Source organism: Mirounga angustirostris, unplaced genomic scaffold, assembly GCF_029215605.1.
Source record: "Mirounga angustirostris isolate CCGP_5_RB_7025 unplaced genomic scaffold, mMirAng1.0.hap1 SCAF_9, whole genome shotgun sequence".
Taxonomy (NCBI): Eukaryota; Metazoa; Chordata; class Mammalia; order Carnivora; family Phocidae; genus Mirounga; species Mirounga angustirostris.
Window position 1 is genome coordinate 21344993 of NW_026991717.1, and position 23772 is coordinate 21368764.

General features: G+C 44.4%; 1 protein-coding gene across 2 annotated transcripts in view; it reads right to left on the reverse strand.

Moving 5' to 3' along the window:
- Positions 1 to 23772, reverse strand: part of APBA2 (amyloid beta precursor protein binding family A member 2) — a 238780-nt gene that overhangs the window by 43400 nt on the left and 171608 nt on the right. For both annotated transcript variants that reach the window (XM_064570021.1, XM_054513367.2), the window contains 2 exons: positions 2757 to 2837; positions 1341 to 1377 (listed from right to left, as the gene is read on the reverse strand). In XM_064570021.1, coding sequence (XP_064426091.1) covers positions 1341 to 1377; positions 2757 to 2837 — 118 coding nt within the window. The remainder of the gene's footprint in view (positions 1 to 1340; positions 1378 to 2756; positions 2838 to 23772) is intronic.

Here is a 23772-nt window from a genome sequence, read left to right on the forward strand (position 1 = left end):
TTAGGGGGCTGACTCAAGAGCCAGGGGAGTCTAATGTCCAAATCATTCCCCTAGGCAGTTTGAGGGAGTTATACCCACATGACACCATGATACTTTGAAAAGTGAGCTGCTTGGATCCACAAGAGCCCACCTCACTGGAACGGTGTGACTGGTACACGCCATCCTGACATTCTGATCACCCAGGAAAGTGGTGCATCTTCCCTATTTATGAGATGTCGAGTCCTCTGAATCAGGAACCTAATCAACCCTACCATGGGGGCATGGAGTGGGTGTTGTCTCTTCCGGCCAATCATTAAGTCCTGAAAAAAACTAAACCTAGCCAGTTGGATTGGAATTATTATAACCTATTGTGACCTGATGAAAACCAGTTTGATCCAGTTTTAACCATTAAGCACCACATGTAAACAGCTGGGCAAAACCCATTTGAGCCTGCTTGAGTTGGTCAAAATGGACTCAAGTGTATTTGAACTGTATAACATGGATTCCAACAGTTCGAAACTGTTTTTAATCTAGTTTGAGCAACAGTGAGCCAATATAATGTTGAACCCGCCGAAATTGTGTTGAGCCACTCAATTCATTTTCAACCAGTTTGAATTGGGTTAGCCTGATTCAAACTAGTCCCTTGAAAGGATATTTGGGGGCCTTGGTTTCCTAGATGTCAGCTTTTTACTAAAAAGGAAAACCAGGGTAGGAAAGGTTCTAAAGTTATTTATCTCTGATGACTGATTTACCTTACTCCCATAAATACTCATAAAAATTAATTACCAGCTTACTGCAAGAAGTAATAAAATCCACACTTTTTATTGTAACACTAGCAACAGCAGGAAACAGCCTCCTGGCTAAAGAAAGATCCTATTTAAGAGGCTCTTTATGGTGTTGTTGGAGGACCTTGGAAAGGAGCAGCCCAAGCTTCCCTGAGGCTAGTCAGATGGTGCAAAGTTGGCTCAACACTGAATGCTGAAATCCAATATTAACCCCCTCAAAAAAGACAGGAGAATGGAGGGAAATGAAGTGTGATAAAGGAGTAACAGCCTGTATTTGGATGCAATTATATCCACCCTAATCAAAAGTGTTAGATCATAATCAGTTGCTTATACCGACACATTTCAATTTTTAACCCGATCAATAATCAACTGAACCACCCCCCTCCATACCAATATGCGCTTACAAAGTGTTCCAACAACCAAATGCCTGAGCACCTTTGCTTATCGTAACACTGTTTTTACCTCGAAGGTGTGCTTTCTACACAAGCTTTGCAGGAGAAAACCAAAAGTAAAAATACCATTTGCTTTGAGAGAAAAATGCAACTGTTCTCTAAGAGAAAATTCAAGGTCACTTACCAGCCACAAAACTTGGAAATGATGCCACCTTCTTCGTCTGTTAGGAAATATGAAAAACAAAACAAAACAAAACAAACACATGACAGTTGTAAGTAGATGGCCTGAAAGATCTAGACTAAGAAGAGTACCGTATGTGAAAAGCTAAATCCCACTGAGTGTCTGATGTTCCTAAGAAGTCAGCTCCAGAAAGCAAACTAATGGCATTCAGGCACCATGGTGCTTAGGCAGGACACATGGAATCCATTCCCATGGGGCAACTTGGGGTACAAAAGGCCATCATCTAAAACATAGGGACCCCCAGATTTGCATGTCTGCTAGAAGGGAGCCTAGAGACCATACAACCAATGATTCTCCCCTGCCTTCCTAGAAAGCCAAATACTTGATCCTCTAGCCAACCCTGAAGTCCAGGGCACTGGTCATGTGTCACAGCTCTGGCCTACAACTAGATAACAGCCACATTAGTGTGTGTAACCCAGGAAACCACCCAAGACTGGCACAACAAACTCCACAGCTAAATATAGACAAGAGGACACACGGAAGAGGAGAGGAAGGGCAGATACATGGTCAAGAGCTAAATGGACCTGTGGAACTGTCTGAGGGAGGGGGAATGCCATGTGCTTGGAGAGGGGAGAGAAAGAGATTTTCACACCAGTGAGCCTGCATGGGGAAGACAAATCCCCATAACATTCGGCTTTGAAAACCAGAGGGACCTATTTCATGAGTTCTTACAACCAGCAGTACTTAAAGCCTGGAACTTTAAAAACCAGCAAGATCATGGGAGAGCTGGGAGGCTGAGAGGAAACTGAGTCTCCGACCTTAAAGAGATGCTTCTAGGGCGCCTGGGTGGCTCAGATGGTTAAGCGTCTGCCTTCGGCTCAGGTCATGATCCCAGGGTCCTGGGATCGAGTCCCGCATCGGGCTCTCTGCTCCTTGGGAGCCTGCTTCTCCCTCTGCCACTCCCTCTCTCTCTGTCTCTCATGAATAAATAAATAAAATCTTAAAAAAAAAAAAAAAAGAGATGCTTCTAAACATCCTTTAGCGGAAAAGACAGCCCTTCACAACAAAGAATGTTCTGGCCCAAATGTCAATGCTGCCATTGTTGAGTAACCCTAACTTAGAATATAACTGTCAGATAATGGAGTAGAATGAGCTTCTGTCAAACCAGGGAGCACAAATGAACCCCACACACACACCATTGGAAACACATGAACACCCAGTGGTATAAGCCTGAATCAGCAGGAAAGAACCTTTTCTTCCTTCTCCTACAAGGACACCCAACTTTGCTTGACTGAATCCCCACTTCCAAGGCACTGGCTGGGATGAGAACATGGCGGAAAGGGTGAGCAGACCATGATGGCATGGGTAGCTCCAATACTAGGACCTTAGGCCACAACTCTTATCCTTGGAAAAAATTACCTCTGGGGTGTTGTTATTGTCCACGGGTCCATTGAGATCAGAGCGTTGCTGCTTCCTCGGCTGCTCCAAGCCATTGCACACCTGGAAACCAGGAAGTGAAAGATGAAGATGGTGCTTTTATATGTTAGAGAAATAAACCAAGATACAATATGATACAATTTTATGAAATGCATGTGTATGTAAGTATGTGTGTGTATATATATGTGTATGTGCACATACAGACATAATTTAAACTCTTCTGCAATTAACATGTATTCTTTTATATTTATAAAATGTTTTTAAGTCATATTTTCTCTTTTTTTTACCATCTGTCACCACATAACATTATTACAATATTATTGACTATATTCCTGTGCTGTACTTTTCAACTCTGTGACTTATTTTATAACTGGATGTTTGTACCCCTTAATCCCCTTCCCCTATTTTGCCCATCACCCCCCACACCCCCGCCCATTACCCTCTGGAAACCACCAGTTTGTTCTCCGTATTTATGAGTCTGTTTGTTTGTTTGTTTGTTCGTCTATTCTGTCTTTTAGATTGCACATATAAGTGAAACCATATGGTATTTGTCTTTCTCTGTCTGGCTTATTTCACTTAGCATAATACCCTCCAGGTCCATCCATGTTGTTGTAAATGGCAAGATCTCATACTTTTTTTATGGCTGAGCTATGTTCCATTGTGTGTGTGTGTGTATATACTACATCTTCTTTCTCCATTTTTCTATTAATGGACACTTGGGCTGCTTCCGTATCTTGGCTATTGCAAATAATGCTACAATAAACATGGGGGTGCATATATCTTTTCAAATTAGTGTTTTTTTCTTCTTTGGGTAAACACCCAGCAGTGGAATTACTGAATTATATGGTAGTTCTATTTTTTAATTTTTTGAGGAATCCCCCCATGCTGTTTTCCACAGTGCCTGCACCAATTTACATTTCCACCATCAGTGCAAAAGAATTCCCTTTCTCCACATCCTCACCAATGCTTGTTATTTCTTATCTTTTTTACTTTAGCCATTCTGACACATGTGAGGTGATACCTCCCATTGTAGTTTTGATTTGTATTTTCCTGATGCTGAGTGATAGTGGACATTTTTTCATGTGTCTGTTGGCCATCTGTATGCCCTTCTTTGGAAAAGTGTCTATTCATGTCTCTGCCCATTTTTTAATATGGTTTTTCTTTTAGTGTTGAGTTGCATAATTTTATATATATTTTAGATATTAACTCCTTATTGGGTATGTCATTTGTAAATATCTTCTGCTATTCAGTAGGTTGTCTTTTTGTTTTGTGATGGTTTCCTTTGCTGGGCAAAAGCTTTTCATTTTGATGAAGTCCCAACAGTTTATTTTTGCTTTTGTTTCCCTTGCCTCAGAAGACGTATCTGGAAAAATGTTGCTATGACCAATGCCAAAGAAATTACTGCCTGTGTTCTCCTCTAGAATTTTTATGGCTTCAGGTCTCACATTTAGGTCTTTAATTCATTTTGAGTTTATTTTTGTGTATGGCATAAGAAAATGGTCCAGTTTCACTTTTTTTGCATAGTCAGCCATCCAGTTTTCCCAGCACCATTACTGAAGACACTATCTTTCTCCCATTGTATATTCTTGGCTCCTATATTACAGATTACTTGACCATATAAGCATGGGCTTATTTCTTGACTTTCTATTCTGTTTCATTGATCTGTGTGTCTGTTTTTGTGCCAGTACCATACTGTTTTGATTACTACTGCCTTGTAGTGTATCTTGATCACTGGGATTGTGATACCACAGCTTTGTTCTTCTTTCTCAAGACTGCTTTGGCTATTTGGGATCTTTTGTGTTTATGTACAAATTTTAGGATTATTTGTTCTAGCTCTATGAAAAATGCTATTGGTATATTGATAGGGATTGCACTGAATCTGTAGATTGCTTTGTGTAGGATGGACACTTCAACAACATTAATTTCCATTCTATGAGTATGATATGTCTTACCATTTGTTTGTGTCATCTTCATATTCTGAATCAGATTTTCTAATTTTATTATTTAATATTTTTTAATTGTGGTAAAACACACATAACATTAAATTTACCATCTTATCCACTTTAAGTGTATAGTTTGGTGGCATTAAGAACATTAACATTCTGCAACTATCACCACCATCCCTCTCCAGAATTCTTTTCATCTTGCTCATCTGAAATTATGTATGCATTAAACATTAACATTAAACAAAATTCCCCATTACCCTCTCCCCCCAGACCCTGGTTGTCTCTGTTAATTTAACAACTCTAGGAACCTCATATAAGTAGAATCTTACCTTTTTGTGACTGGCTTGTTTCACTTAGCATGATGCCCTCAATGTTCATCCATGTTGTCACATGTGTCATAATTTCCTGCCTTTTTAAGACTGAGTAATACTCTACTGTTTGTATATACCACATTTTATTTATCCATTCATCTATCGATGGGCGTTTGGGTTGCTTCCTCCTTTGGTTATTGCGAATAATGCTGCTCTGAACATGGGTACAAATATTTCTTAGAGTTCCTGTTTCAATTCTCTGGGTACACACCCTTAAGTGGAATTGCAGGATTATACTATAATTTTATTTTTAATTTTTAAGGAACCCCCATATTGTTTTCCAGCCACTGTACCATTTTACATTCCCAGCAACAATGTCCAAAATCATATTTCTAAAAAACCTGAATTCATAGTTTAATGCAAATTAGTCAATCTACTACTAGAAAAAACAAAATGTTCCAAGGACACATCACAAGTCTTCTCTTAAAGAGGACATCAAACCGGGATAAGGAGCAAGATGGCGGAGGAGTAGGAGACCTGGATTTCGTCTCCTCTCAGGAATTCAGCTGGATAGGGATCAAACCATTCTGAACACCTACAAACTCAACAGGAGATCGAAGAAAAGAAGAGCAACAACTCTCTGAACAGAAAAGCGACCACTTTCTGGAAGGTAGGACGTGCGGAGAAGTGAATCCGAGGCGATATTCGGGAGGATAGATGGCAGGGGAGGGGCCTCCGTTGGCTGCTTCTGGCAAGTGATAGAGCCGCGGAGCACAAAATCGGAACTATTAGAAGTCTGCTCCACTGAGGGACGTCACTCTGGTGGCTAAGCGGGGGGTGGAACCCTCCGGGATAGTGTGGTCTCAGGACCCTCGGGGTCACAGAAAGACCGGGGGGGCCTGAGTGTGGCAGAGCTCCCAGGTATCAGAGCAGGGAAGCCGGCTGCAGAGGCGGAGCCCAGGCGCGGGCTCTCAGCTTGGGGTGGCCATAAACCATGATCCGAGGCACAGTCGGGCCCCTGCTCCTCCACCAGGGACCCAACAAGCGGCAGATCCGGGGAGACTCACCTTCCTCCCCCGGGAGGAGCCGCGCGGGAGTGCACCGCAGGGATCTGCTGGGTTTGGAGACTCCAGACCGGGTCGGGTGCCAGAGATAGAAACGCGCGGTCACAGGCCGGGCGAGCACGGAGTGTGGCCGGAGACCGGGGAGACGGGAGTGACTGACGGCTTTTTTCTGGGGGCGCACTGAGGAGCGGCCCGAGTTCTCGGCTCCTCCGGGGTGGAGATTGGGAGGCCGCCATTTTCAGTCTCTGCCTCCAAAGCTGTACGGAAAGCTCGCAGGGAACGAAAGCTTCTGAGAGCAAACCTGAGCAGATTACTTAGCCTTGACGGGGCAAGGGCGGGGCAATTCTGCCTCCAGCAAAGACATTTGGAAACCACGGCAAAAGGCCCCTCCCCCAGAAGATCAGCAAGAACAGCCAGCCAAGACCAAGTTTACTGATCAATGAGAACAGCAGAACTCCAGCACCAGGGGAATAATGCACATAGAATTCATGGCTTTTTTACCATGATTCTTTAGTCTTCCAAAGTTAATTTTTTTTTAACTGTCTTTTCTTCTTTTTTTTGAATTTTTCTTTTTCCCTTTTTCAACCAACATCTTATCAATCCCTTTTTTAAAAAACATTTTTATTTTTCATTTTTAGAGTCATATTCTATCCCTTCATAGTAGTTACCCGTATTTTTGGCATATATATATAAGTTGTTCTCTCTTTAAAATCTTGAGATAGTTTCTTCTAACAGATCGAAATATACCCTAAATCTCTAGTATATGGTCTTTTTCTACTCCCCTGCCTGATAACATTCTCTCCTTTTTTTTTCTTTTTTTTTTTAAATCCTCTTCTTTCTTTTTTCAAACAACTTCTTATCAATTCCTTTCATAAAATTTTTTATAATTTCCATCTTTACAGTCATATTCCATCCCTTCATCATATCAACCCTTATTTTTGTACATATATAGGTTTTTCTTTCTTTAAAATTTTGGGAGGCACTTTCTTCTAACAGACCAAAATACACCCCAAATCTAGTGTGTGGCACTGATCTATATACCAGCCTGATCATATTTGATCACATTCTGGTTTTTTGTTGTTGTTTTGTTTTGTTCTGTTTTTGTTTGTTTTTATCTTTATCTTTTTCTTTTTCTTTTTTCTCTCTTTCCCTTTCTTATCCCACTGTTTCAGGTCTTTTCTGATTTGTTTAGAGTATATTTTCTGGGGACGTTGTTACTCTGCTAGCATTTTGTTCTCTCATTAATCTATTCTCCTCTGCACAAAATGACAAGATGGAAAAAATCACCTCAACAAAAAGAACAAGAGGTAGTACCGACTGCCAGGGACCTACTCAATACAGACATTAGTACGATGTCAGATCTAGAGTTCAGAATCATCACTTTAAAGATACTAGCTGGGCTTGAGAAAAGCATGGAAGTTATTAGAGAAACCCTTTCTGGAGAAGTAAAAGACCTAAAATCTAACCAGGTTGAAATCAAAAAGGCTATTAATGAGGTGCAATCAAATATGGGGGCACTAACTGCTAGGATAAATGAGGCAGAAGAGAGAATCAGTGATATGGAAGACCAAATGATGGAAAATAAAGAAGCTGAGAAAAAGAGAGATAAACAACTACTGGATCACGAGGGCAGAATTCGAGAGATAAGCGATACCATAAGACAAAACAACATTAGAATAATTGGGATCCCAGAAGAAGAAGAAAGAGAGAGGGGGGCAGAAGGTATAATGGAGCAAATTATAGCAGAGAACTTCCCTAATTTGGGGAAGGAAACAGGCATGAAAATCCAGGAAGGACAAAGAACCCCTCTCAAAATCAATAACAATAGGTCAACACCCCGACATCTAATAGTAAAACTTATGAGTCTCATAGACAAAGAGAAAATCCTGAAAGCACCTCGGGAGAAGAGATCTGTAACCTACAATGGTAAAAACATTAGATTGGCAACAGACCTATCCACAGAGACCTGGCAGGCTAGAAAGGACTGGCAGGATATATTCAGAGCACTAAATGAGAAAAATATGCAGCCAAGAATACTATAGCCAGCTAGGCTGTCATTGAAAATGGAAGGAGAGATAAAAAGCTTCCAGGACAAACAAAAACTAAAGGAATTTGCAAACACAAAACCAGCCCTACAGGAAATCTTGAAAGCGGTCCTCTAAGCAAAGAGAGACCCTAAAAGCAACATAGACCAGAAAGGACACAGACAATATACAGTAACAGTCACCTTACAGGCAATAAAATGGCACTAACTTCATATCTTTCAATAGTTACCCTGAATGTAAATGGGCTAAATGCCCCAATCAAAAGACACAGGCTATCAGATTGGATTAAAAAACAAGACCCATCAATATGCTGTCTGCAAGATACTCATTTTAGACCCAAAGACACCCCCAGATTGAAAGTGAGGGGGTGGAAAACCATTTACCATGCTAATGGACACCAAAAGAAAGCTGGGGTGGCAATCCTTATATCAGACAAATTAGATTTTAAACCAAAGACTGTAATAAGAGATGAGGAAGGACACTATATCCTACTTAAACGGTCTATCCAACAAGAAGATCTAACAATTATAAATATCTATGCCCCTAACATGGGAGCAGCCAATTATATAAGGCAATTAATAACAAAAGCAAAGAAACACATTGACAACAATACAATAATAGTGGGGGACTTTAACACCCCCCCTCACTGAAATGGACAGATCATCTAAGCAAAAGATCAACAAGGAAATAAAGACTTTAAATGACACACTGGACCAAATGGACTTCACAGACATATTCAGAACATTCCATCCCAAAGCAACGGAATACACATTCTTCTCTAGTGCCCATGGAACATTCTCCAGAATAGATCACATCCTAGGTCATAAATCAGGTCTCAACCGGTACCAAAAGATTGGGATCATTCCCTGCCTATTTTCAGACCACAATGCTTTGAAACTAGAACTCAATCACAAGAGGAAAGTCAGAAAGAACTCAAATACATGGAGGCTAAAGAACATCCTACTGAAGAATGAATGGGTCAACCAGGAAATTAAAGAAGAATTTAAAAAATTCATGGAAAACAATGAAAATGAAAACACAACTGTTCAAAATCTTTGGCATGCAGCAAAGGCAGTCCTAAGAGGAAAGTATATGGCAATACAAGCCTTTCTCAAGAAACAAGAAAGGTCTCAAGTACACAACCTAACCCTACACCTAAAGGAGCTGGAGAAAGAACAGCAAATAAAGCCTAAACCCAGCAGGAGAAGAGAAATCATAAAGATCAGAGTAGAAATCAATGAAATAGAAACTAAAAGAACAGTAGAACAGATCAATGAAAATAGGAGCTGGTTCTTTGAAAGATTTAACAAGATTGATAAACCCCTGGCCAGACTTATCAAAAAGAAAAGAGAAATGACCCAAATCAACAAAATCATGAATGAAAGAGGAGAGATCACAACCAACACCAAAGAAATACAAACAATTATAAGATGATATTATGAGCAACTCTATGCCAGCAAATTAGATAACCTGGAAGAAATGGATGCATTCCTAGAGATGTATCAACTATCAAAACTGAACCAGGAAGAAATAGAAAACCTGAACAGACCTATAACCACTAAGGAAATTGAAGCAGTCATCAAAAATCTCCCAAGAAACAAAAGCCCAGGGCCAGATGGCTTGCCAGGGGAATTCTACCAAACATTTCAAGAAAAACTTAATACTTATTCTTCTGAAACTGTTCCAAAAAATAGAAATGGAAGGAAAACTTCCAAACTCATTTTATGAGGCCACCATTACCTTGATCCCCAAACCAAAGACCCCATCAAAAAGGAGAATTACAGACCAATATCCCTGATGAATATGATGCAAAAATTCTCAGCAAAATACTAGCCAATAGGATCCAACAGTACATTAAAAGGATTATTCACCATGACCAAGTGGGATTTATCCCTGGGTTGCAAGGTTGGTTCAACATCCACAAATCATTCAACGTGATACAATCCATTAACAAAAGAAAGAACAAGAATCATATGATCCTCTCAATAGATGCAGAAAAAGCTTTTGACAAAGTACAGCATCCTTTCTTGATCAAAACTCTTCAGAGTATAGGGATAGAGGGTACATACCTCAATATCATAAAAGCCATCTATGAAAAACCTACAGCAAATATCATTCTCAATGGGGAAAAACTGAGAGCTTTCCCCCTAAGGTCAGAAACACGGCAGGGATGTCCACTATCACCACTGCTATTCAACATAGTATTGGAAGTCCTAGCCACAGCAATCGGACAACAAAAAGAAATAAAAGGCATCCAAATTGGCAAAGAAGAAGTCAAACTCTCACTCTTTGCAGATGATATGATACTTTATGTGGAAAACCCCAAAGACTCCACCCCAAAACTGCTAGAACTCATAGAGGAATTCACTAAAGTGGCAGGATATAAAATCAATGCACAGAAGTCAATGGCATTCCTATACACCAACAACAAGGTAGAAGAAAGAGAAATTAAGGAGTCGATCCCATTTACAATTGCACCCAAAAGCATAAGATACCTAGGAATAAATCTAACCAAAGAGGCAAAGGATCTGTACTCAGAAAACTATAAAATACTCATGAAAGAAATTGAGGAAGACACACAGAAATGGAAAAACGTTCCATGGTCATGGATTGGAAGAACAAATATTGTGAAGATGTCAATGCTACCTAGAGCAATCTACACATTCAATGCAATCCCCATCAAAATACCATCCACTTTTTTTTTTTTTTTTTTAGATTTTATTTATTTATTTGACAGAGAGAGACACAGCGAGAGAGGGAACACAAGCAGGGGGAGTGGGAGAGGGAGAAGCAGGCTCCCCGCAGAGCAGGGAGCCCGATGCGGGACTCGATCCCAGGACCCTGGGATCATGACCTGAGCTGAAGGCAGTCGTTTAACCAACTGAGCCACCCAGGCACCCTACCATCCACTTTTTTCCAAGAAATGGAACAAATCATCCTAAAATTTGTATGGAGCCAGAAAAGACCCCGCATAGCCAGAGGAATGTTGAAAAAGAAAAGCAAAGCTGGTGGCATCACAATTCCGGACTTCCAGCTCTATTACAAAGCTGTCATCATCAAGACAGTATGGTACTGGCACAAAAACAGGCACATAGATCAATGGAACAGAATAGAGAGCCCAGAAATGGACCCTCAACTCTATGGTCAACTCATCTTTGACAAAGCAGGAAAGAATGTCCAATGGAAAAAAGACAGTCTCTTCAACAAATGGTGTTGGGAAAATTGGATAGCCACATGCAGAAGAATGAAACTGGACCATTTCCTTACACCACACACAAAAATAGACTCCAAATGGATGAAAGACCTCAATGTGAGACAGGAGTCCATCAAAATCCTAAAGGAGAACACAGGCAGCAACCTCTTTGACCTCAGCCAAAGCAACTTCTTCCTAGAAACATTGCCAAAGGCAAGGGAAGCAAGGGCAAAAATGAACTATTGGGGCTTCATCAAGATAAAAAGCTTTTGCAAAGCAAAGGAAACAGTCAACAAAACCAAAAGACAACCGACAGAATGGGAGAAGATATTTGCAAATGACATATCAGATAAAGGGCTAGTATCCAAAATCTGTAAAGAACTCATCAAACTCAACACCCAAAGAACAAAGAATCCAATTAAGAAATGGGCAGAAGACATGAACAGACATTTTTCCAAAGAAGACATCCAAATGGCCAACAGACACATGAAAAAGTGCTCAATATCGCTCGGCATCAGGGAAATCCAAATCAAAACCTCAATGAGATACCACCTCACACCAGTCAGAATGGCTAAAATTAACAAGTCAGGAAACGACAGATGTTGGCGGGGATGCAGAGAAAGGGGAACCCTTCTACACTATTGGTGGGAATGCAAGCTGGTGCAGCCACTCTGGAAAACAGTATGCAGGTTCCTCAAAAAGTTGAAAATAGAGCTACCATACGATCCAGCAATTGCACTACTGGGTATTTACCCCAAAGATACAAAAGTGGGGATCCAAAAGGGTACGTGCACCCTGATGTTTATAGCAGCAATGTCCACAATAGCCAAACTATGGGAAGAGCCAAGATGTCCATCGACAGATGAATGGATAAAGAAGATGTGGTATATATATATAATGGAATATTATGCGGCCACCAAAAGGAATGAGATCTTGCCATTTGCAACAACGTGGATGAAACTGGAGGGTATTATGCTGAGTGAAGTAAGTCAAACAGAGAAAGACATGTATCATATGACCTCACTGATATGAGGAATTCTTAATCTCAGGAAACAAACTGAGGGTTGCTGGAGTGGGGGTGGGGTGGGAGGGATGGGGTGGCTGGGTGATAGACACTGGGGAGGGTATGTGCTCTGGTAAGCACTGTGAATTGTGCAAGACTGTTGAATCTCAAATCTGTACCTATGAAACAAATAATGCAATATATGTTAAGAAAAAAAAAAGAAGAAGAAGGTAGCAGGAGGGGAAAAATGAAGAGGGGGGAAATCGGAGGGGTAGACGAACCATGAGAGACGATGGAATCTGAAAAACAAACTGAGGGTTCTAGAGGGGAGGGGGGGAGGATGGGTAAGCCTGGTGATGGGTATTGAGGGGGGCACGTGCTGCATGGAGCACTGGGTGTTATGCACAAACAATGAATCATGGAACCCTACATCTAAAACTAAGGATGTAATGTATGGGGATTAATATAAGAATAAAAAAATTTAAAAAAAAGAGGACATCAAACCAAAATTTTAATTAACGAAATTTAAAGTTTAGGTATCTCTATTTGGTGCCTTGTGCCATCCAGAAGATAGAGGATAAATAGAAGGATAGAAGATAAGTCACTCTACAAATCCCAAAGGATGTTTTAGTAAGCCATCATGTGAAGCTTCAGAACTTTTGGAAATAAATTATCAAGCAGTAACAATATAATGATGATGATGATAATGATGACATTAATGAAAAGTCATACTTACAAATAAATACAAATATCTACCACACTCGTGTTTCTTTAGAAATAAGTAAGTTATACTCTTTCCACTCCTGCTTTACAGTTGACAAGACTGAGGCTGCAGGTGTTGGCAATAACAGATTGGTTCCCACAGGTCTAGGTGGCATAGCAAGATGTCGCTGCTGGTCTTCTTCCCTGGCTAGACTGTTACTGTTGTGTTCCTTGATGTCCTTCAATCTCTCTGGGAGGGCTAGAGAAGAATGAAGAGACATGGGCCCACCCTCCTGGCACTGATGACACCAAGCAGACCAAGGATTCCTAGCTGAGTGTCCCCTCCATGACTACAAACAGTAGTGCACCTCAGAGGCAGTGGGGGGTGCGGAGGGCAGGGATGGCTCAGAAGGAGGTGGGAAAAGTGGGGCTGCGCTTCAAGCATGGGGAAGATTGTGCAAAGAGGAAGAAAGGAGGGCATCACCATCTTCCAAGAGAAATCAGAACTCAAGCTATAAGAAGAAATGAGGTTTTCCTGGAATGGAGGGGTTGCAGAGGTGCCGCTGGGGCCCAGGAGGATCTGATGTCTGGTTGGTCCCTGCTTCCTTTGCTGGAAGCCCAAAGAACTGTCCCTACCCCCAAGCCCTATGAGCTCTCAGATAATGCACATGGGTCCTGGCTTCATCCTGCTGCCCCAGTAAGTTCCAAGGTGGGGCTCTGGGGCTCGGGCAGGTCTGGGACTGCTAGCATGCTCCTCCGCCCTTCCTAGACCTCCTTCTGGGAGCTGAACCCATCCTGCCCTAGATGAGAGGACTGTGTTCCACCCGGGGTCTCCATCCCAGTAGACCCGGTGCTGACCAAGGCGAGCGGACAGTGCCCCTTCTTGTAGGGCTGAGCCTGACTTGGGGATGACTCCTGCCAGGGTCCTCCTGGAGCCAGGTTTTTTTCCCAGCCTCCTAGTTAAGTCTTCCCTCTGCTTCACTGGTTCTGCACCTCCCTTTGTGGCCAAGGTAGACCAGGCAAAATCTCCCAAAGGGTACAATGGGAACTCTCACCTCAAATGCTGTTCCTATCCACCTTAAGTAAAACCCAAATTTGCGACATCCTCCCAGAAAACCTTCTGTTGTCTTGCATTCTTGTTTATTTCGAGGTCTGCTTAGAGCACATGTGTTTTCCCTGTTTGAAAGAGCTCTAGTCTGGTGACTTTTCCTAGGCTGAGTTCACAGACTTCATTTCCTGAAGGCCTGCACTGCCTTACTAGAAGCTAGACGGACAATAGTCATCTCCAAAAACCCTAAAGAAACAAACCAACCAACTGACAGATGAAAACGGGTCAATGACACCTATTATAGACTGGATATGTTCCCACCAATTTCATATATCGAAGCCTAACCTCCAAGGAGATGGGACATTTGGGATATAATTAGGATTAGATGAGCTCGTAATGATACAACCCTCATGAATAGGATTACTGTCCTTACAAAAGAGACCCCAGAGAGCTCCCTCACCCCCTCCACCATGTGAGGACACAGCCAGAAGGCTCTGGCTATGAACCAGGAAGTGGCCCCTCACCAGACACGAGATCTGCTGGGGCCTTGATCTTGGACTTCCTGCCTCCACAACTGTGAGAAATAAATGTCTGTTGTTTATAAGCCACCCCATCTATGGTATTTTTGTTATAGCAGCCCAAACGGACTAAGATAACACCGCTTCTACAAATGTTACAGCTTGGGGTGGAATCTAAATTTTCTGCCATGAATGTAGGGCAACAGACTCTCATCAGGGTGCCAGATGCACTGTGGGAAAAGGCAATGTCGGGACTGCTGCTCGTCATACACTGGGTGCCTTTGGCAAATGGAAGAGGTGCCCCTCTGGGGGATGCAACCCCCACGGGGTGAGGGCTTGGCCAGGGGGCATAGGCTGGATTCTGTGCCCCCATGCCCATCCTTGGAATGCGGGGCCCGGGGCCCCATGGGCAATACAGGGCCTCAGATCCACTTATAATGACAATTTCTCCCCAAAGCTTCTACAGGCTAGACCCTTTCCTCCGTGTCAGCATTTTCTCCACTCATCACCATGACAACCATGTCTCATAATCAACAGCCGGGGTTGTTTTCAGAGAGGTGGGCTTGGGAGAGCCCATCTATCTGGCACTCTAATTTTCATCTCAAGGGCAAGGCAGGGGTGCGCTTGGCAGCATGGGGTGCAGCATCTGAAATTAACATCGTAGAGGCCCACGTGGACTTGGGGCTCCCAGCATCTGAGATGAAGATGCTATTTCATCCTTCTGTGCACTCCCCAAAGTACAGTAGCCAGCTGCACCTCAGAAAGAGAGACCAGCCAGGGATACCTGAGTCCTTCCCAGCCAACAGGGAAGCAGGTGAGTGCCGAGGGGTGTTCTCGGCGCCACGGGCTGGAAGCCGCACCAACCATCCCGAGAGAAGACGCTGAGTGAGACGTGTGAAGTGAAACCTGGCGGGATGAAATGTGGCAGGACCCCCTCTCCAGCGCCCTGAGAACAGAACACGAATGTGTGGCACAGATGGGTCATGACATGCCAGGACCAGAGACAGCTGCTCAGGCCTAGGGATGATTTGCCTGCAATAAAAATATATTCATTTGAATAAATTGCTCTAATAAGGATCTTGGCTCCAGTTGGTGAAACCAAAGCTAGGATTTTTTTTTTTTTTCCAGTGTCAATTCGGATTTTGTGTGCTTGATTAAATGGAAAATACAGCAACATAACCCACATGGCTTGACATGAAACCAAAGCAAACTAGCATGCCCGCACTCACGCCATCTGTAATAAAAACCGAACATTCTGGAGCATTCTCCTGAATGACAAGCATGTTAGTGACACGTGGAAGGAGAGTGTCGGCTCAAAGCCAGGCAAGCCACAACCTTCCCACTGAACTGTGCTGTCTCCCCTCACTCGTGACTCCTTGTCAGAGACATCCCAGGCTTACAGATGACTCAGGTAGGTGACAGCCTTCTCTGGGAATCACTTCCTGCCCCCTGTTTCCAAAGACTTCGGTCATCCAGCAGAGATGCCTTCCTCTGTCCCACACAGCAGGGGTCAGCCGGGACCCACTGCCTGCCAGGTGCTCACAGGTGGCCACGCTGAGAGGATCAGCCCCCGTGGTCTGACTGAAGGTCTGCCTTTGCACCTTGAACATATTTCACAAGCCCTTCAACCTGTCTCCTGACAGGCAGGTGGCTCAGAAAAATGACAATATTGTTCTTTTTCTTCTGTCCTTCTTAGAATTCTGATCACTCCCATGACATTTGTCTGGAGAAGAAGGAGAGCTTGGGGATGAAGTATTTATTCTTATAATAGTCATCCCCATGGGGGTGATCATATCTTTTTCAAGCCAGTCTGTGGCTTCAGAGAATCATGACAAGGTCCATTAGGGAAACCAGCCAGTCAGTCTACCTTTTAACATCTCCAGGCGGGCCTGCAAACAGGAGGGGGAAGGAGAGTCTATCCCCACATTCCCTCCACCCACCATCCAGATATTTCATGGAACATACCTATACTAAACAATTTTGCATCATCTGTCCAAAGTTCAAGCTTAACTGAGTGTCCTCTTGTTATTTACTAAATCTGGCAGCCCTACCTGGGGCCTGACATGCTGCCACGTCCACTGAGCCCCCTGGGGCACACTCAGGGCCTGGCCTTGTTCTCTGCACCTGGTTTGCTAAAACCTCCCCTACCACTGACCACCAGGACTGCCTGGCATGTCCTTGACTTTGTCCTTCACTGGTGCCTGGGGTGCTTGGCCCAGCATTTCAGAGCAGAAGCGAATTCTCCTAAACTGGCCTTTGCATTTCAACCCTTTATGAAGCACTGTCCAAAGGCTGCGTCCAGGGTGCCCGGGTGGTTCAGTCAGTTAAGCGTCTGCCTTTGGGTCAGGTCATGATCCTAGGGTCCTGGGATCGAGTCCCGTGTCGGGCTCCCTGCTCTGCAGGGAGTCTGCTTCTCCCTCTGCCCATCCTCCCACTCATTCTCTCAATCTCTCTCTCAAATAAATAAATTTTTTAAAAATGTATTAAAAAACACACAAAAGGAGCACCTGGGTGGCTCAGTTGTTAAGCGTCTGCCTTTGGCTCAGGGCATGATGCCAGGGTCCTGGGATTGAGCCCCGCATCAGGCTCCTTGCTCGGTGGGGAGCCTACTTCTCCCTCTCCCACTGCCCCTGCTTGTGTTCCCTCTCTCGCTGTGTCTCTCTCTGTCAAATAAATAAATAAAATCTTTAAAACACACACACACACACACACAAACAAAGGCTGCATCCACATGACCAGTCCCAAGTAAGCATCTACTGGGTGTCCTGCATGGCACTGGGCACCTTACATTTGAGGCCCAGAAGACACATACAACAAAGATCTTGACCTGGGACAGCTTCCCATCCAGCATGGTACAGTTCAGCAGTCCTGCTACCTTCAGACCCTTGGTGGGGCAAGCCAGAGAATGATCAAATACACATATGAACAATGGCAGTTCCTGTGTGATCCGACCTGAGGGGCTGAAGAGGGGAGCCCCAAGGCTGAACCATTAAAGGCTGAGGGCAGTTAAATCTTTTTCATTTGAGTGCAACCAGGACCCTAGTGCACTTCTGGAGGAAATGTAAAATGTTGAGCCATCATGGAAAACAGTATGTGAGTCGTCAGGAAGTTCCACACTGAATGCCTACGTGATCCAGGAATGGCACTCCAAAAAGAGCTGAAAACAGCTATCTACACAAAATCTTGTACCCGAATGTTCGTGACAGCATTATTCATAACAGTCAAAAGGAAGAAACAACCTGAGTGTCTGTTAACAAATGAATGGCTAAACAAAGGATGGTGTATCCCTTCGATGGAGTATCACTCAGCCAGGAAAAGGAATGAGGTCCTGACACATGCTAGAACATGGGTGAATCCTGAAAACAACATGCTAAGTTAAAGAAGCCAGACATAAAAGGTCACATAGTACATGATTCCATTTAGATGGAAATGTCCAGAAACAGGCAAATCTGTATCTAGAGAAAGCAGATTTGTCTTTCGCACAGGCTGGAGAATGGGGAGTGACTGTTTATTAATAAGTATGAGTTCTTCCTTTAGGGTGATGAAAATGTTCTGGAACCAAATAGTAGTGGTTGCACAACGATGCACCAAATGCCGCCAAACCATACACATTAAAACGGTCAACACAGTAAATTTTATTTTATGTGTGTATCACTACGATTTAACAATAATGTGGATGGGGCACCTGGGTGGCTCAGTCAGTTAAACGTCCATCTCTTGACTTCAGCTCAGGTCTTGATCTCAGGGTCCTGGGATCGAGCCCAGTGTCGGGCTCTGCACTCAACATGGAGTCCACTTAAGGATTTCTCTCGCTCTCCCTCTGCCCCTACCCCTGCTCTCTCTCTCTAATAAATAAATCTTTAAAAATTATTTTTAAATAATGTGGAAAGAAAGAATAACCAGAGCCCTTTAAGGATCTAAGACATACTACCGCTGCCTGTGACACTCACTTTAATTTAGCTGAAGGTCACCCACCAGCTTGTGCAGGACTAACACTCCCCTTGGACACAAAGGCCAAAGGAAGTAGGTGGGCTGTCCAGATGGCACGGAGACTCTTCCCTCCCAGTCACCTGCCTCACACACCAGGATGTCACACTTGGATTCAATTGTGGAAAAGAAGGGGGTTCCACCTCTTAAAGCAAAGCATGCTGTGGCACTAGGGAGTCTTCCATTTGGTTTCGTTCAATTCTCAAAGAGAAAACCTACACCGCCCCTTTCTAAAACTGTGGCTGGGGGGCCAACATGGCTCCTTCTCCCACAGGTTCTACGAGTTGGCTGTGAACACCGGCATCCTTTCCCACCCTGCTGATTTAAAGGTGAGAATCCCCGTGTGAGCAGAGTTTAAATGACAGCAACCCTCCAGAGCAGAACAGTCTCTTGGCCTTATGGCAGGCTCTTGCATTCTCCTGGGAGACCTGAGGCCTCTCCCACACCCAGCCTAGAGCCCTGCACTCACATTCTTCGAAAGCTAGCTTGACATCTGAAAAATGAAGGAAACAAATGCACATAAGTCAAAAGGAAATCAACTGACCAATACTAAGTCAGTGTTAGAATTCCATTTCCAGAGGCATTTTCTATACTGGACTTTTACTCGTCTAAACAGGCCACTGTTCCAAACCTGGAACTGCTATGCCCAGCTCTCTGTTTCAGTCAATATTATTAGTCCTAAGTAATGAACAACACAATGGAACTGCCTAAGCCTGCAAACACTAAAACAAAGTCCTATGATTCATAATTTGAAAAATACATTTAACCAGCTAATACGTAAAGAAGATACCAACGACCCAGTTAGCTTCTACTAAATGCACTTGTTCAACTTCTATGATTATATAATGTAGAATATTTAGTTTTCCTTTTTTTAAAAGATTTTATTTATTTATTTGAGACAGAGAGAATGAGAGACAGAGAGCATGAGAGGGGGGAGGGTCAGAGGGGGAAGCAGACTCCCTGCCGAGCAGGGAGCCCAATGTGGGACTCGATCCCGGGACTCCAGGATCGTGACCTGAGCCGAAGGCAGTCGCTTAACCGACTGAGCCACCCAGGCGCCCCTAGAATATTTGGTTTTCCTAACACTGAGGAGAAGGACAGAGAGTAGAACTAGCTATTATTTTTTTTAAAGATTTTTATATATTTATTTGAGAGAGAGAGAGCACAAGCAGGGGGAGGGGCAGAGGGACAAGCAGACTCCCCGCTGAGCGGGGAGCCCAACATGGGGCTCCATCCCAAGACCCCAAGAGCTGAAATCAAGAGCCGACCTCTCAACCAACCGAGCCACCCAGGCACCCCAGAACTAGCTGTTATTTTAATGATATGTTTGACAGTACATTTTTATTTGAATGCTACCAACGAAGTAGGACCTCAACTATCTTACTTAAAGATGAGCAGACCCACTGCCTTGTAACCACACCCAGTGACCACAGGGCCAAATGAGTGCGGTCCGCTCATCTCTACTGTGACTACACCAAACTGGTTTTGACTGGCCCAGAAGGTGTGTGTGTGTTTGTCCGATGCTGGTTACACGGGTTCAGATTGGCTCAACTTGGTTTTAGATGATTCAAACTGGCTCAGGCCAATAAATGGGCCAAGAGCCTTTTCTCTTTTCTTTTTTCTCATTGTCATAAATATACATAAAATAAAATTTATTATTTCCACCCTTTTTAAGTGGACGTTTAAGTGCCATGAAATCCATTCACCCTGTTGTGCAACCGTTATCACCATCCATCCACAGAACTTTTCATCTTCCCTAACAGAAACTCTGCACCCATTGAACACTAATTCCCCATTCCTGCTTCCCCAGCCCCTGGCAGCCAGCATTCCACTCTCTGTCTCTATGAATTTAATTACTCTAGGAACCCATATAAGTGGAATCATACAGGATTCGCCTTTTTGGGACTGGCTTATTTCACGAAGTGTAGTGTCCTCAAGGTGCATCCATGATGTAGCAGGCGTCAGGATTTCCTTCCTTTTTCAGGCTGAGTAATAATCCATGGCATGTAAAAGGCTTTTCTTTTATTTTTTTGTATACGTGCTGCCGAAGCGAGCCCTCTTTTTATTTTTTTGAAGATTTTATTTATTTATTTTAGAGAGAGAGAGTGTGTGAGCGAGAGAGTGGGGGGTGGGGGGAGGGGGCAGAAGGAGAGGGAGAAGCACACTCCCCACTGAGCAAAGAGCCCGATGTGGGGCTCGATCCCAGGACCCCGGGATCATGACCTGAGCCAAAAGCAGATGTTTGACTGACTTAACTGACCAGGTGCCCCCAAAGTCTTTTCTTTTGTACTTTATCACTATAACTGTGGCACAGAAGAGAAAACAATCCTCCTACAAATACCAAAAAAATCACCATGCCATGATCTCTGAATATGGGCCAAACTGCCCATAGTTTAGGTGACTTGGAATTCTTTGGGTTCATTCATTATGTTTCATTCTTCTTGGCATTTAAAAGAGGCCTGGAGATTAAATATTAATGAGATATTAGGCAAGAAAAACCCTGGGGAGCAATTTCACTCCACAACGTCTCTCATAATTTGCAATTCGATTCAGCAAAAAGAACCCCGACCTGCCATTGGTCTTGTTTCTGGAGCAGGTTTTGAGGCCTGGCGAGTGGCTAGATCTCCCCTCTTCTATTGAAGATTAACATTCATATTTCTTTTTTTTAATCTTCACATTGAACCATTTTTATTTTTTTTATTATGTTCAGTTAGCCAGCACATAGTACATCATTACTTTTTGATGCAGTGTTCAACGATTCAGTAGTTGCGTGTAACACCTAGCGCTCATCACCACACATGCCCTCCTTAGCATTCATATTTCTAGAAGGAACTAGTGTGCTATCTTTATATACTTAGGTCCCAATGAATGAATGAATGAAGCAGCAGAGAAGAGCTTCTATTTTCAATACCTAGGAAAAAAAGGAAGCAGGGGCGCCTGGGTGGCTCAGTTGGCTGAGCATCTGACTCTTGGTTTCGGGTCAGGTCATGATCTTAAGGTTGTAAGATCGAGTCCTGCCTTGGGCTCTGCATTCAGTGTGGAGTATGCTTGGGATTCTCTCTCTCCCTCTCCCTCTGCCCTTCCCCCTGGCTCTCTCTTCCTCTAAGATAAATAAATCTTAAAAAAAAAAAAAAAGGAGAAACAGCAGGAGTGATCAAAAGATCCGAAAAGCACCCCCAGACAACTGGCGTGGGTGTGGCATGGTCCAGGTCTAAGCCTGTCTGACAAAGACACTGAGACAGGTGAGTCTGTGTCAGCGTGCAAAACGGTCAAAGCCAGCAGACCCAGAAGCTCTGGGAAGGAAAGTTAGGAACAGATATCTCCCTGCTGGCACCAAGGGCTGATCTGAGGGGAAGCCAGAGACTCAAAGGCTGAGTGGGGAGTGTTGGGGAAGGGGTAGGGCTGCATCTGAAATCAGAGAGGGCAAACAGGTCTCAAATCAGAGGCCACTTGCAAGTGTCTGGGCCAAGGAAGAGGAAGGCTGACCAAGGAGGGTGAATGCGCAATCTCCCCAAACAGCAACATCCCTCCAACCTTACCACGTGCCCAAGCTCTCTCCTGAGCAGCAACCCCACATCCGGAGTCTAGTTCAGGCTCGCTGACCTCTATGGCCTGATTGCTCTCACAGCAGGGTAAGGTGGCCAACCATCGGGGCAGATCCAGCAGTGCATCGGCACCAAAGACAGCATACGCCATCTCAGTCAATGTCTCTTAAATGGAGACAGGAACCAGACGCAAGCCTGGGCCACGTGTTCCTCATTGGAACCAGAGGAGCCAAACAATGAGATTCTGTAAGCCCAGTTCCAAACATCCTTCAGCTCCAACAGTTTGGGCCTTGGCTTGGTCTCAGGTGGACCGAGACCGGCTTCTCTGGTGTGACCATGGAATCGGCAAACAGACCTGGACCTGGCACGTTCTGGAATCCACCAGCAGCCCTGGGGGCGCCATTCTGTCCCACACTTCCTTTCTCGAAGTTTCTGAGACGTGCTTAGTGTTCCTGAATTGCCCGTGGTGTTATCCATATAGGATTGGGAGGTATTCTTTGTTTGCCTCCTGTTATGATTGTCCCATGACCTTTTAAGTAACTGATTAGACTTGGTTGCAAGCTGAAAGCTTTGGGTTGACAATCCCATGGCGGCCACTGCCACGCTGTCACATCTCAGGAGAGGGCCCCATGGGTGACATTATACATCTCTGAGTCTTGTGTTCAGTAATGTGGCCTTTCTTCCTGAACAGAAGATGTTTCTAAAAATTCCTCCATGGAGGCTTGCACTTCCTAGGCAATGTCACGTGACGAAGCAGTTTCGTCAGCTGGATGCGTCTCAAGCCCCTGGAACATGTAAGGGACTGTGGGAGGTGCTGCAGGGGCCCTGAGGACGGGAGCCGAATGTGGGCCAACTCCCCACCTCAGTCCCATACCCACCCCTCCTGTTCCCCCAGATCTGCCCGAGACACACACCGCTGGCAAATGGGTGCGACTCAGGACAATGCAATTCAACTCAAGCTCCACCTGTGCTGGGCATCCTGCATGTATCCAAGCTCCATCCCTGCTGGCACCTCCTCGGGCCCCCCCCCCTCCTTGTCCTTATAGACACTGCCCATTTACCTCCTTCGGTTCCCACATGTCAACCTCTCCCGTTACAATCCATCAGAGCTGCACAGGGGCTTCCCAGCAAGGTCTCCCCTAACTGCCCTGCTGGTCTTTGGCCTTCCAGATGCCCCTGCTCCTAAGCTCCCTCCTGGCTTCCCCCTCCCAACCAATGGCCCTCCTCCCTCTCTTGTCACCATCATCATCCCATGTTCCTGCCTCCCCCTTACTCTCTTTCAGGGCTCTCAGCCCCCATCACAATCCCAGCCCCCATGCACCAACATGTTCAGCCTCACCTGGTTGCCTCACTTCCCAAAGCCTCCCCTCCCCCCAAAGTCCCAGAGCCTCTCGGCTTATCACCCCTGCTGCAGCCAGTCCCTCTCCTGAGCACCCAGCTCCACCTGGACTGGGGAGTCTCTGTGTGTCTATCTCCTTCTAGAATGAGGTTTGCAATGGGGGCTTATGTCATTTTTAATCTTTGCACCCCCAGTGCCTGGCACGTCGCAGGTGCCAAGATGCATGGGCTGCTGGGGAAGGAAGGCAGAAGCCAGCAGCTTAGGGAATCTGAGCCTCCTGTCTGGGGACAGTCGGCT